This window comes from Oncorhynchus mykiss, unplaced genomic scaffold, assembly GCF_013265735.2.
Source record: "Oncorhynchus mykiss isolate Arlee unplaced genomic scaffold, USDA_OmykA_1.1 un_scaffold_399, whole genome shotgun sequence".
NCBI classification, from domain to species: domain Eukaryota; kingdom Metazoa; phylum Chordata; class Actinopteri; order Salmoniformes; family Salmonidae; genus Oncorhynchus; species Oncorhynchus mykiss.
This window is the reverse complement of record NW_023493846.1, coordinates 7659-20632: the sequence shown is the minus strand read 5'-3', so window position 1 is coordinate 20632 and position 12974 is coordinate 7659. Positions and strand designations below refer to the sequence as shown.

At 45.9% G+C, this 12974-nt stretch overlaps 1 protein-coding gene across 2 annotated transcripts; it reads right to left on the bottom strand.

Annotated features, from left to right (window-relative positions):
* Positions 1-183: 183 nt before the first annotated feature.
* LOC118954944 (endonuclease III-like protein 1) lies at positions 184-12933 on the bottom strand. Of its 2 annotated transcripts, none has more exons than XM_036974076.1 (6): positions 12447-12933; positions 11830-12101; positions 4829-4999; positions 2493-2652; positions 984-1089; positions 184-822 (listed from the first exon to the last, which is right to left on the bottom strand). In XM_036974076.1, the coding sequence occupies exons 1-6, from the start codon at positions 12697-12699 to the stop codon at positions 495-497; spliced, it is 1290 nt and encodes a 429-aa protein (XP_036829971.1). In that variant the 5' UTR covers positions 12700-12933; the 3' UTR covers positions 184-494. The 2 variants fall into 2 exon arrangements, with proteins under 2 accessions (XP_036829971.1, XP_036829972.1); XM_036974077.1 differs by having other exon boundaries at positions 402-822; positions 2506-2652.
* Positions 12934-12974: the final 41 nt, after the last annotated feature.

Here is a 12974-nt window from a genome sequence, read left to right as displayed (position 1 = left end):
GAGATCACAATCTGTCGTTCTGCCCCTGAACAAGGCAGTTAACCCGCCGTTCCTCGGCCGTCATTGAAAATAAGAATTTGTTCTTAACTGACTTGCCTAGTTAAAGGATAAATTGTCAGGTCGCTATATTTTGGGAACGAAACATTGAGTGACAATTATTGTATTGGACAATATACAAATGTGTTTGAGATAATTTGAAAAATATTTTATTGAGAATTTATTTATTAGTGTAAGTAAAAATCTAAATGTAAAGATTTGAAGGTTTAGTTTGAGTGTTGTGAGAAATAAATGAGTTCACCGAAATTCAGTCTAAAAATGGTCTCCCCGCTAAAGCAGTTAATACCACTGGGCTAGTAGGAGTTACCACCCTATCTCTAGTACTGGTCATTTCACATCAGTCAAGGGAAGTGACAAGAGCAAACTTTGGGAGGAAGGAGAGAGAATTGGGACACGGTCCTGACATTTCTGAAGGGATGCTACCCTCTTCTGTCGTATCATGTAGAGAAGGTTTTGGCTTTCGACTTCCTCTTTCTGGGCAGCAGAGGGGAGAAGGTGGTAGCCAGAGGTTCCTCTTTGACCGGTGTGGCTGAGGAGGGGGGTGGTAACCCCAAACCAAGAGAACCAGGCTCCAGCTTGACCCTAGAGGTCTTGGGGGAGTGTGGTGAGCGAGGTGACCCAGCTTTAGGCCTCTTGGCTGGGGAGGCTTGGTGGGCAGAGGGGCAGCTGTGCTGGTTCAGACACACGGAGCAGAGAGGATTGACAGGTAGACACACCTGTTGACCAAACCCCACCAGCAACCAGTTGATCTCACTCCATAGATCCCTGTGTCGGAAGAGAGAGGAAGATCATCAATCGCCATCATCAAAATCATGTCGGACAGAAACCACAAGGCAAAATGTTTCTCTTTCCTGCTGTAAGGGATCTGATTGGTCAGTGACTGGTTAACGAGTGACCTGATGGGGTAGAGGAAGTGGTGGTGTCACCTTGGTAACCAGTCTTCCAGGGCCTTGCGTGTCTCCTCTGGCTTCTTGGTCCCACCTCTCGTCCATCCCAGCCGGTTGGAGATACGGTGGACGTGTGTGTCCACGCCTACTCACACGCACAAACAATAGAACAACTATCCCATTATAAGACGCCCACAATATAATCCAATAGAACTACAACTCTGCACCACATCACAACATGCAGACTAGAGTATGGGATTTGTAGTCCTACAGTTGAAGTCAAATGTACATACACTTTTGGATTGGAGTCATCAACTTGTTTTTCAACCACTCCACAAATTTCTTGTTAACAAACTATAGTTTTGGTAAGTTGGTTAGGACATCTACTTTGTGCACGACAAGTAATTTTTCCTAACAATTGTTTACAGATTTTTTCACTTATAATTCACTGTATGACAATTCCAGTGGGTCAGAAGTTTACATACACTAAGTTGACTATGCCTTTAAACAGCTTGGAAAATTCCAGAAAATGTCATGGCTTTAGAAGCTTCTGATAGGCTAATTGACATTATTTGAGTCAATTGGAGGTGTACCTGTGGATGTATTTCAAGGCCTACCTTCAAACTCAGTGCCTCTTTGCTTGACATCATGGGGAAATCAAAAGAAATCAGCCAAGATCTCAAAAAATTGTAGACCTCCACAAGTCTGGTTCATCCTTGGGAGCAATTCCCAGACACCTGAAGGTACCATGTTCATCTGTACAAACAATAGTACGCAAGTATAAACACCATCATCTGATGAAACAAAAATATAACTGTTTGGCCAAAATGACCATCGTTATGTTGAGGAAAAAGGGGGAGGCTTTCAAGCCGAAGAACACCATCAGAACCGTGAAGCATGGGGGTGGCAGCATCATGTAGTGGGGGTGCTTTGCTGCAGGAGGGACTGGTGCACTTCACAAAATAGATGAAGCAACATCTCAAGATATCAGTCAGGAAGTTAAAGCTTGGTCACAAATGGGTCTTCCAAATGGACAATGACCCCAAGCAAACAAAGTTGTGGCAAAATGGCTTAAGGACAACAAAGTCAAGGTATTGGAGTGGCCATCACAAAGCCCTGACCTCAATCCTATAGAGTATTTGTGGGCAGAACCGAAAAAGTGTGTGCGAGCAAGGAGGCCTACAAACCTGACTCAGTTACACCAGCTCTGTCAGCAGGAATGGGCCAAAATTCACCCAACTTATTGTGGGAAGCTTGTGGAAGGCTACCTGAAATGTTTGACCCAAGTTAAACAATTTAAAGGCAATGCTACCAAATACTAATTGAGTGTATGTAAACTTCTGACCCGCTGGGAATGTGAAGAAAGAAATACAACCTCTACTATTATTCTGACATTTCACATTATTAAAATAAAGTGGTGATCCTAACTGACCTAAAACAGGGAATTTTTACTAGGATTAAATGTCAGGAATTGTGAAAAACTTTAAATGTATTTGGCTAAACTGTATGTAAACTTCCGACTTCAAACTGTATATGAGCCATACCTACCTATGCCAGAGACCTGGTGCCAGGCGATGTCCATGGCCAGGTGAGCCATCTTGGGTCCTACTCCAGGTAGTCGTACCAGGCCCTCCACTGTGTTCGGGATGTCCCCTCTAAACTCCCTCTGGAGCATCACTGACGTCTGCTTCAGGTACTTCACCTTGGTCTGGAGGAGGGGGGGTAGGAGAGAAGACATATCAAGGTTTTATTCACAAGTATTCACACCCCTTGACTTTTTCCACATGGTACAGCCTGAATTTAAAATGGATTACACTGAGATTTGTCACTGGCCTACCCACAATACCCCATAATGTGGGATGTTTTTATTCTTTTACAAATTAATTAATAAAAATCTGAAATGTTTTGAGTAAAGTATTCAACCCTTTGTTGTGACTAAATCATTTCAGGCGTAAATATTTGCTTAACAAGAGCATTGACTCATTCTGTGTGCAATAATAGTGTTTAACATGATTTTTGAATGACTGCCTCATCTCTGTACCCCACACATAGAATTATCTGTAAGGTACAAAACCACAAAAACTAGGAAGGTTTTCCAATGGCTCATAAAGTAGAGCAGATGGGTTGGTAGATGGGTAAAAAATAAAAAAATGCAGATATTGAATATCTCTTTCAACATGGTGAAGTTATCAATTACACTTTGGATGGTGTGTCGATACACCCAGTCACTACAAAGATACAGGCGTTCATCCCAACTCAGTTGCCGGAGAGGAAGGAAACTGCTCAGGGATTTCACCATGAGACAAATACAATACTAACATAAATGACCAAGAAGGAAGCCTGTACAGAATACAAATACTCCAGAACATACATCCTGTTTGCAACAAGTCACTCAAGTAATACTGCAAAAAAATTGTCAAAGCAATAAATGTTTTTGTCCTGAATACAAAGTGTTGTATTGGATTTGCCTCAAACATATTACGGATTACCAATCTCCATATTTTAAAGGATAGTGGTGGCTGCATCATGTTATGGGTATGCTTTTAATTGTTAAGGACAGGAGAGTTTTTCAGGATAAAATAAACAGAATGGAGCTAAGCACAGGCAAAATCCTGGAGGAAAACCTGCTTCAGTATACTTTCCACCAGACCCTGGAAGATTAATTCATCTTTCAGCAGGACAATAACCTAAAACACAGGGCCAAATCTACACTGGAGTTGCTTACCGGGAAGACAGTTAATGTTCCTGAGTGGCAGAGTTACAATTTTGACTTATATATTTTTATTTATGGCAAGACCTATGGTTGTCTAGCAATGAACAACAACCAATTTGACGGAGCTTGAAGAATTTTGAAAAGAATAATGGACAAATGATACACAATCTAGGTGTAGAGAGCTCTTAGAGATGTACCCAGAAAGACTCACAGATCAATCTAGCTGTAGAGAGCTCTTAGAGATGTACACAGAAAGACTCACAGATCAATCTAGGTGTAGAGAGCTCTTAGAAATGTACCCAGAAAGACTCACAGATCAATCTAGCTGTAGAGAGCTCTTAGAGATGTACCCAGAAAGACTCACAGATCAATCTAGGTGTAGAGAGCTCTTAGAGATGTACCCAGAAAGACTCACAGATCAATCTAGGTGTGGAGAGCTCTTACAGATGTACCCAGAAAGACTCACAGATCAATCTAGGTGTAGAGAGCTCTTAGAGATGTACCCAGAAAGACTCACAGATCAATCTAGGTGTAGAGAGCTCTTAGAGATGTACCCAGAAAGACTCACAGATCAATCTAGGTGTAGAGAGCTCTTAGAGATGTACCCAGAAAGACTCACAGATCAATCTAGGTGTAGAGAGCTCTTAGAGATGTACCCAGAAAGACTCACAGATCAATCTAGGTGTAGAGAGCTCTTAGAGATGTACCCAGAAAGACTCACAGATCAATCTAGGTGTAGAGAGCTCTTAGAAATGTACCCAGAAAGACTCACAGATCAATCTAGGTGTATAGAGCTCTTAGAGATGTGCCCAGAAATACTGACAGATCAATCTTGGTGTAGAGAGCTCTTAGAGATGTACCCAGAAAGACTCACAGATCAATCTAGGTGTAGAGAGCTCTTAGAGATGTACCCAGAAAGACTCACAGCTGTAGTCGCTGTCACATGTATTGATTCAGGGGGTTGAATACGTATCTAATCAAGATATATTAGTGTTTTATTTCCATTCATTTTCTACAAATATTTATACTTTATCTGTGACAGAGTGTAGATTGTTGACCCATAACCCCCCACAATTAAATCCATTTTAATCCCACTTTGTAACACAACAAAATGTGGAAAAAAGTCAAGGGGTGTGAATATTTTGTGAAGGCAGTGTATAGTGTGCGTTACCTTCCAGAAGCCGACAGGGTAGATGAGTTGTCCCAGTGTGTCATCGTCAGTGTTGACTATGTTGTCCACTGTACAGCCATGAGCCCTGAGTCTCTGCAGAGCCGCACTGGTCACCTGGTCCCTTGTCTGGCTTGACAACATCAGAGACACCAGCACCTGGTAACGTCGCACCTGGTGGAAGGGATGAGGAGGAGGGGAGAGAGTCTTTAATCTGGCTAGACAACTTTAGAGAGACCAGGACCTGGTAATGCCTCACTTGATGGGAAGGGGAAGAGGAGGGGAGAGAGTCTTTAATCTGGCTAGACAACTTTAGAGAGACCAGGACCTGGTAATGCCTCACTTGATGGGAAGGGGAAGAGGAGGGGAGAGAGTCTTTAATCTGGCTAGACAACTTTAGAGAGACCAGGACCTGGTAATGCCTCACTTGATGGGAAGGGGAAGAGGAGGGGAGAGAGTCTTTAATCTGGCTAGACAACTTTAGAGAGACCAGGACCTGGTAATGCCTCACTTGATGGGAAGGGGAGGAGGAGGGGAGAGAGTCTTTAATCTGGCTAGACAACTTTAGAGAGACCAGGACCTGGTAATGCCTCACTTGATGGGAAGGGGAAGAGGAGGGGAGAGAGTCTTTAATCTGGCTAGACAACTTTAGAGAGACCAGGACCTGGTAATGCCTCACTTGATGGGAAGGGGAGGAGGAGGGGAGAGAGTCTTTAATCTGGCTAGACAACTTTAGAGAGACCAGGACCTGGTAATGCCTCACTTGATGGGAAGGGGAAGAGGAGGGGAGAGAGTCTTTAATCTGGCTAGACAACTTTAGAGAGACCAGGACCTGGTAATGCCTCACTTGATGGGAAGGGGAAGAGGAGGGGAGAGAGTCTTTAATCTGGCTAGACAACTTTAGAGAGACCAGGACCTGGTAATGCCTCACTTGATGGGAAGGGGAGGAGGAGGGGAGAGAGTCTTTAATCTGGCTAGACAACTTTAGAGAGACCAGGACCTGGTAATGCCTCACTTGATGGGAAGGGGAAGAGGAGAGAGTCTTTAATCTGGTATCTTTTAGATAGTAAACTACACTACATACACATAAGTATATGGACACCACTTCAAATTAGTGGATTCGGCTATCTCACCACACCCATTGCTGACAGGTGTATAAAATCGAGCACACCACCATGCAATCTCCATAGACAAACATTGACAGTAGAATGGCCTTACTGAAGAGCTCTGGAATAGGATGCCACTTTTCCAACAAAGTCAGTTCAACAAATATCTGCCCTGTTAGAGCTGCCCCGGTCAACTGTAAATGCTGTTATTGTGAAGTGGAAACGTCTAGGAGCAACAACAGCTCAGCCGCAAAGTGGTAGGCCACACAAGCTCACAGAACAGAACCTCAGAGTGCTGGAGTGCGTAGCATGTAAAAGTAGTCTGTCCTTGGTTGCAACACTCACTACCGAGTTCCAAACTGCCTCTGGACGCAACGTCAGCACAATAACTGTTCGTCAGGAGCTTCCTGAAATGGGTTTCCATGGCTAAGCATCACCATGTGCAATGCCAAGCGTCGGCTGGAGTGGTGTAAAGCTCTCCGCCATTGGACTCTGGAGCAGTGGAAACGCGTTCTCTGGAGTGATGAATCACACTTCACCATCTGGCAGTCCCGATGGACGAATCTGGGTTTGGCAGATGCCAGGAAAATGCTACCTGCCCCAATGCATAGTGCCAACTGTAAAGTTTGGTGGAGGAAGAATAACGGTCTGGGGCTGTTTTTAATGGATCGGGCCCCTTAGTTCCAGTGAAGGGAAATCTTAACTCTACAGCATACAATGACATTCTAGAGGATTCTGTGCTTCCAACTTTGTGGCAACAGTTTGGGGAAGGCCCTTTCCTGTTTCAGTATGACAACGCCCCTGTGCACAAAGCGAGGCCCATACAGAGTGTGGAGCAATGTGGAAGAACTTGACTGGCATGCACATAGCCCTGACCTCAACCCCATCGAACACCTTTGGGATGAATTGAAACGCCGACTGCAAACCAGGCCTAAATCGCATAACATCAGTGCCCGACCTCACTAATGCTCTCTTGGCTGCAAGTCCCTGCAGCAATGTTCCAACATCTAGTGGAAAACCTTCCCAGAAGAGTGGAGGCTGTTATAGCAGTAAAAGAGGGGGACCAACTCAATATAAAATGCCCATGATTTTGGAATGAGATGTTCAATGAGCAGGTGTCCACATACTTTTGGTTGTGTAATGTGTCTCCTTGCTAGTATGCCTCTTATGCACTGCCTTGTGTTAGAATGGAGTGTTCAGTAGGCGTACACTGTTTCTAAAGAGGTCTCAGAATGAGGTTGACTCATCACTCCTGGTGGGAGAACAGGTGTGCATAACTAACATGTCACGTAACATCTTTCCTACGGAAAACGTACTGCAGCGAAATCAAGTGTTTCTATTGGACAAATTCAGCTAAGTCCTGCCTAGTTCTGTTTGGTTCCTAATGAATACACCCCAGCTAGCTAGCTCGGCCCATCTCCCATCTCCAACCCTTTTGCACTGTTTGTTTCATAACAAATCATATCCAGTGACATAACTGCAGTTCCACATCCTCCTTTTATAGTGCTGGATGTATTTCACCTTTATCCTGGAACATAAATCAGATATACAGCCTTCTGACCCTGCTCTGTAGAACCCCTCCACCTCTAATGGGCACTCTGCTGTTCTACCTGCAGGGTTCATCTAGTGGTGGAACCCTGCTACTACCTCTGTGTGTTCTACTGTTCTACCTGCAGGGTTCATCTAGTTCTACTGGTGGAACCCTGCTACTACCTCTGTGTGTTCTACTGTTCTACCTGCAGGGTTCATCTAGTGGTGGAACCCTGCTACTACCTCTGTGTGTGCTACTGTTCTACCTGCAGGGTTCATCTAGTGGTGGAACCCTGCTACTACCTCTGTGTGTTCTACTGTCCTACCTGCAGGGTTCATCTAGTTCTACTGGTGGAACCCTGCTACCACCTCTGTGTATTCTACTGTTCTACCTGCAGGGTTCATCTAGTTCTACTGGTGGAACCCTGCTACTACCTGTGTGTGTTCAAACGTCCTACAGGAAACAGTCACCACCAGCCGTGGAAAAGGAGTTTGTGTGATTGGCACAGACGACATACTGTATGTGTCAGCAATGAGCCCTTTGTGTGTTACATATTGTCATGACCAGTGTTACATTGTGGCATTACCAGTACTACATAATGTGACATAGACCCAAATAGATCATGACCTGTGCTACATAGTCCTTCATAGGCCTACATAGATCCTGGCCAGTACTACATAATCCTTCATAGATCCTGACCAGTACTACATAATCCTACATAGATCCTGACCAGTACTACATAATCCTTCATAGACCCTGACCAGTACTACATAATCCTACATAGATCCTGACCAGTTCTACATAATCCTACATAGATCCTGACCAGTTCTACATAATCCTACATAGATCCTGACCAGTACTACATAATCCTTCATAGATCCTGGCCAGTACTACATCATCCTTCATAGATCCTGGCCAGTACTACATAATCCTACATCCTACATATGTGAGAATGCTGTTCATCGACTACAGCTCGGCATTCAACACCATAGTACCCTCCAAGCTCGTCATCAAGCTCGAGACCCTGGGTCTCGACCCCGCCCTGTGCAACTGGGTACTGGACTTCCTGACGGGCCGCGCCCAGGTGGTGAGGGTAGGCAACAATATCTCCTCCCCGCTGATCCTCAACACTGGGGCCCCACAAGGGTGCGTTCTGAGCCCTCTCCTGTACTCCCTGTTCACCCACGACTGCGTGGCCACGCACTCCTCCAACTCAATCATCAAGTTTGCGGACGACACAACAGTGGTAGGCTTGATTACCAACAACGACGAGACGGCCTACAGGGAGGAGGTGAGGGCCCTCGGAGTGTGGTGTCAGGAAAATAACCTCACACTCAACGTCAACAAAACTAAGGAGATGATTGTGGACTTCAGGAAACAGCAGAGGGAACACCCCCCCTATCCACATCGATGGAACAGTAGTGGAGAGGGTAGCAAGTTTTAAGTTCCTCGGCATACACATCACAGACAAACTGAATTGGTCCACTCACACAGACAGCATTGTGAAGAAGGCGCAGCAGCGCCTCTTCAACCTCAGGAGGCTGAAGAAATTTGGCTTGTCACCAAAAGCACTCACAAACTTCTACAGATGCACAATCGAGAGCATCCTTGCGGGCTGTATCACCGCCTGGTACGGCAACTGCTCCGCCCTCAACCGTAAGGCTCTCCAGAGGGTAGTGAGGTCTGCACAACGCATCACCGGGGGCAAACTACCTGCCCTCCAGGACACCTATACCACCCGATGTCACAGGAAGGCCATAAAGACCATCAAGGACATCAACCACCCGAGCCACTGCCTGTTCACCCCGCTATCATCCAGAAGGCGAGGTCAGTACAGGTGCATCAAAGCTGGGACCGAGAGACTGAAAAACAGCTTCTATCTCAAGGCCATCAGACTGTTAAACAGCCACCACTAACATTGAGTGGCTGCTGCCAACACACTGACACTGACTCAACTCCAGCCACTTTAATAATGGGAATTGATGGGAAATTATGTAAATATATCACTAGCCACTTTAAACAATGCTACCTTATATAATGTTACTTACCCTACATTATTCATCTCATACGCATACGTATATACTGTACTCTATATCATCGACTGTATCCTTATGTAATACATGTATCACTAGCCACTTTAACTATGCCACTTTGTTTACATACTCATCTCATATGTATATACTGTACTCGATACCATCTACTGTATCTTGCCTATGCTGCTCTGTACCATCACTCATTCATATATCCTTATGTACATATTCTTTATCCCCTTACACTGTGTACAAGACAGTAGTTTTGGAATTGTTAGTTAGATTACTTGTTATTACTGCATTGTCGGAACTAGAAGCACAAGCATTTCGCTACACTCGCATTAACATCTGCTAACCATGTGTATGTGACAAATAAAATTTGATTTGATTTGAGATCCTGACCAGTACTACATAATCCTTCATAGATCCTGGCCAGTACTACATAATCCTTCATAGAGCCTGGCCAGTACTACATAATCCTACATAGATCCTGACCAGTTCTACATAATCCTACATAGATCCTGGCCAGTACTACATAATCCTTCATAGATCCTGGCCAGTACTACATAATCCTTCATAGAGCCTGGCCAGTACTACATAATCCTACATAGATCCTGACCAGTTCTACATAATCCTACATAGATCCTGGCCAGTACTACATAATCCTTCATAGATCCTGACCAGTTCTACATAATCCTTCATAGATCCTGGCCAGTACTACATAATCCTACATAGATCCTGGCCAGTTCTACATAATCCTACATAGATCCTGACCAGTTCTACATAATCCTACATAGATCCTGGCCAGTACTACATAATCCTTCATAGATCCTGGACAGTACTACATAATCCTTCATAGATCCTGACCAGTTCTACATAATCCTTCATAGATCCTGACCAGTTCTACATAATCCTTCATAGATCCTGGCCAGTACTACATAATCCTACATAGATCCTGACCAGTTCTACATAATCCTACATAGATCCTGGCCAGTACTACATAATCCTTCATAGATCCTGACCAGTTCTACATAATCCTACATAGATCCTGACCAGTACTACATAATCCTTCATAGATCCTGGCCAGTACTACATAATCCTACATAGATCCTGGCCAGTTCTACATAATCCTACATAGATCCTGACCAGTTCTACATAATCCTACATAGATCCTGGCCAGTACTACATAATCCTTCATAGATCCTGGCCAGTACTACATAATCCTACATAAATCCTGGCCAGTACTACATAATCCTACATAGATCCTGACCAGTTCTACATAGACCAGTATCAGTGCTAAACCCAGTGGTCTTTGACAGACAGTGAAACATCTCGTGAGCATATTTTACCCCGGTTGACCATTTTCAGGGGTATTTTTTGTTGTTGGGGGGGTGGGGGGGTGGAGAGCGGAGCTCCCTCAACCTCCTACATTACTTTAGGGGTGAAATATAGGGTCAAAATGCACAAAGCCCTGGTGTAGCCTGGGCCCCCCAGATGTAGATCAGGTCTCCGTCCCCCAGGTGTAGATCAGGTCTCCGCCCCCCAGGTGTAGATCAGGTCTCCGCCCCCCAGGTGTAGATCAGGTCTCCGCCCCCCAGGTGTAGATCAGGTCTCCGCCCCCCAGGTGTAGATCAGGTCTCCGCCCCCCAGGTTTAGATCAGGTCTCCGCCCCAGGTGAATGCCAGGTCAGAGACGACGGACAGGTAACCGTTGAGCTCCCTCTGCCCGGCAGGGTGGACTGAATTCACAACCTCTGTGAAGCAGGAGAAGGCTAGGGCGAACTCGGGGAAGGTGAGGGCGAACTCGGGGAAGGTGAGGGCGAACTCGGGGAAGGTGAGGGCGAACTCGGGAAAGGCGAGGGCGAACTCGGGGAAGGCTAGGGCGTACTCGGGGAAGGTGAGGGCGCGGGAGAGGGAGGAGCCGAGGCAGGAAGCGGTCTCTTGGTAGGTCAACAGGAGGTTCATGATACCCGGGGAAGAATGTGTGGACGGCACGGAGCAGGGGGTAGCAGGGGCTGGTCCACCTCTGACCCGGAGAGGATGAGGGAGCGGACAGAGGGGGAGGGGAGACAGTGGCCAGGGTGTAGGTGGGGAGGTAAGCGGGGGAGAGAGGAAGGAAGGTGGGGAGGTAAGAGGGGGAGAGAGGAGGGGAGAGGAAGGAAGGTGGGGAGGTAAGAGGGGGAGAGAGGAGGGGAGAGGAAGGAAGGTGGGGAGGTAAGAGGGGGAGAGAGGAGGGGAGAGGAAGGAAGGTGGGGATGTAAGAGGGGGAGAGAGGAGAGGATGTACGGTAGTGGGGGGTGTACGACAGAGAGACAGAAACCAGTGGGGTCTCACCCACCTCATCAGGGGCGTGTGTGTCGTAGCATTTCTCCGCCCCCATGAGGTCAACAGGCGCGTTCCTGGCGCTCCTCATCTGACGCACATGACCCAGCTGCTTGCTCCAATCAGGAGGCTCCCAGTGTTTAGGCTCCTCCTTCCCATCGTATTCCACCTTCACCTGGCCCCGCCTCCTACGCAGGATGGGTGCCAGTGGTAACAGGGACAGGGCTTTGTCTGGCTCAGCTTGTGATTGGCCAATGGATGAGCGACGGAACCTAGAGGAGCCAATATCTGCAAGGTAAAGTAGGGGCGGGGGACAGAAGTTGAGTGATGAGGTGTGCTGAACATTCTGAGGCATACAGAAATGATGTCACATTCTTCATGTACAGAACAACTGAACATACAGGAAGTAGTAGACGACATCGTCACCTGTGTCAAAGATTAATTAGGGGCGTATTCAGACTGTGTGCATATAGCCAGGCCATAGGCTCTCTTTCTCTGAAGACTGTAGTCATCTCTTAGTTGTTGTTTTAGGCTACAGCTTGTCCCATCTGAAAGTCCCTCAATCATGCAGCAAGACATTGCTTCAGTTCGTAAATATCAGAAGGGCAATGTTGTGATAAAACGGATTCATACCTGAAGCGTCTCGTCCCAAACTCTGATTTGATACTCTCGAATCTTCTTCCTCCTGTTTCACGTGCGCCCTCAACACTCTCCTCTCCATCCTAGTTTTTAACGTCGTGGCTAAACCGGCACGGGGCACGGTCTTGTTACCGCTCCGAGTGATGACCGCGGTACTCTCAACGAAATAAGGCGAGGTCATTTTGAAACAGTGTAAAGCATAGGATACCGTTGTGCTGCAAGTGGGACGGACCGTGGCTAACAACATTAGCTTGTTAGCTATTTTAGTGATAATCTGGTTAGCTAGCTAAAACACATGTATGCAAGTTTTGGTAACATTTTCCAAGTACTATTGATGGATATTGAAACGTGACCTACTAGGGTTGTTGATTTAATTTTCAAACGACAGGCACGTTAAGACTAGCTAGAACATTAAACAAATGTTACATTTTTAACTCGACACCTCTTGCTTCGTCGAGCAATGTTTTTAGTAGGAACTACATTTCCCATCAGCTCCCGCGACAAACGTGTTTTTATAGGAAG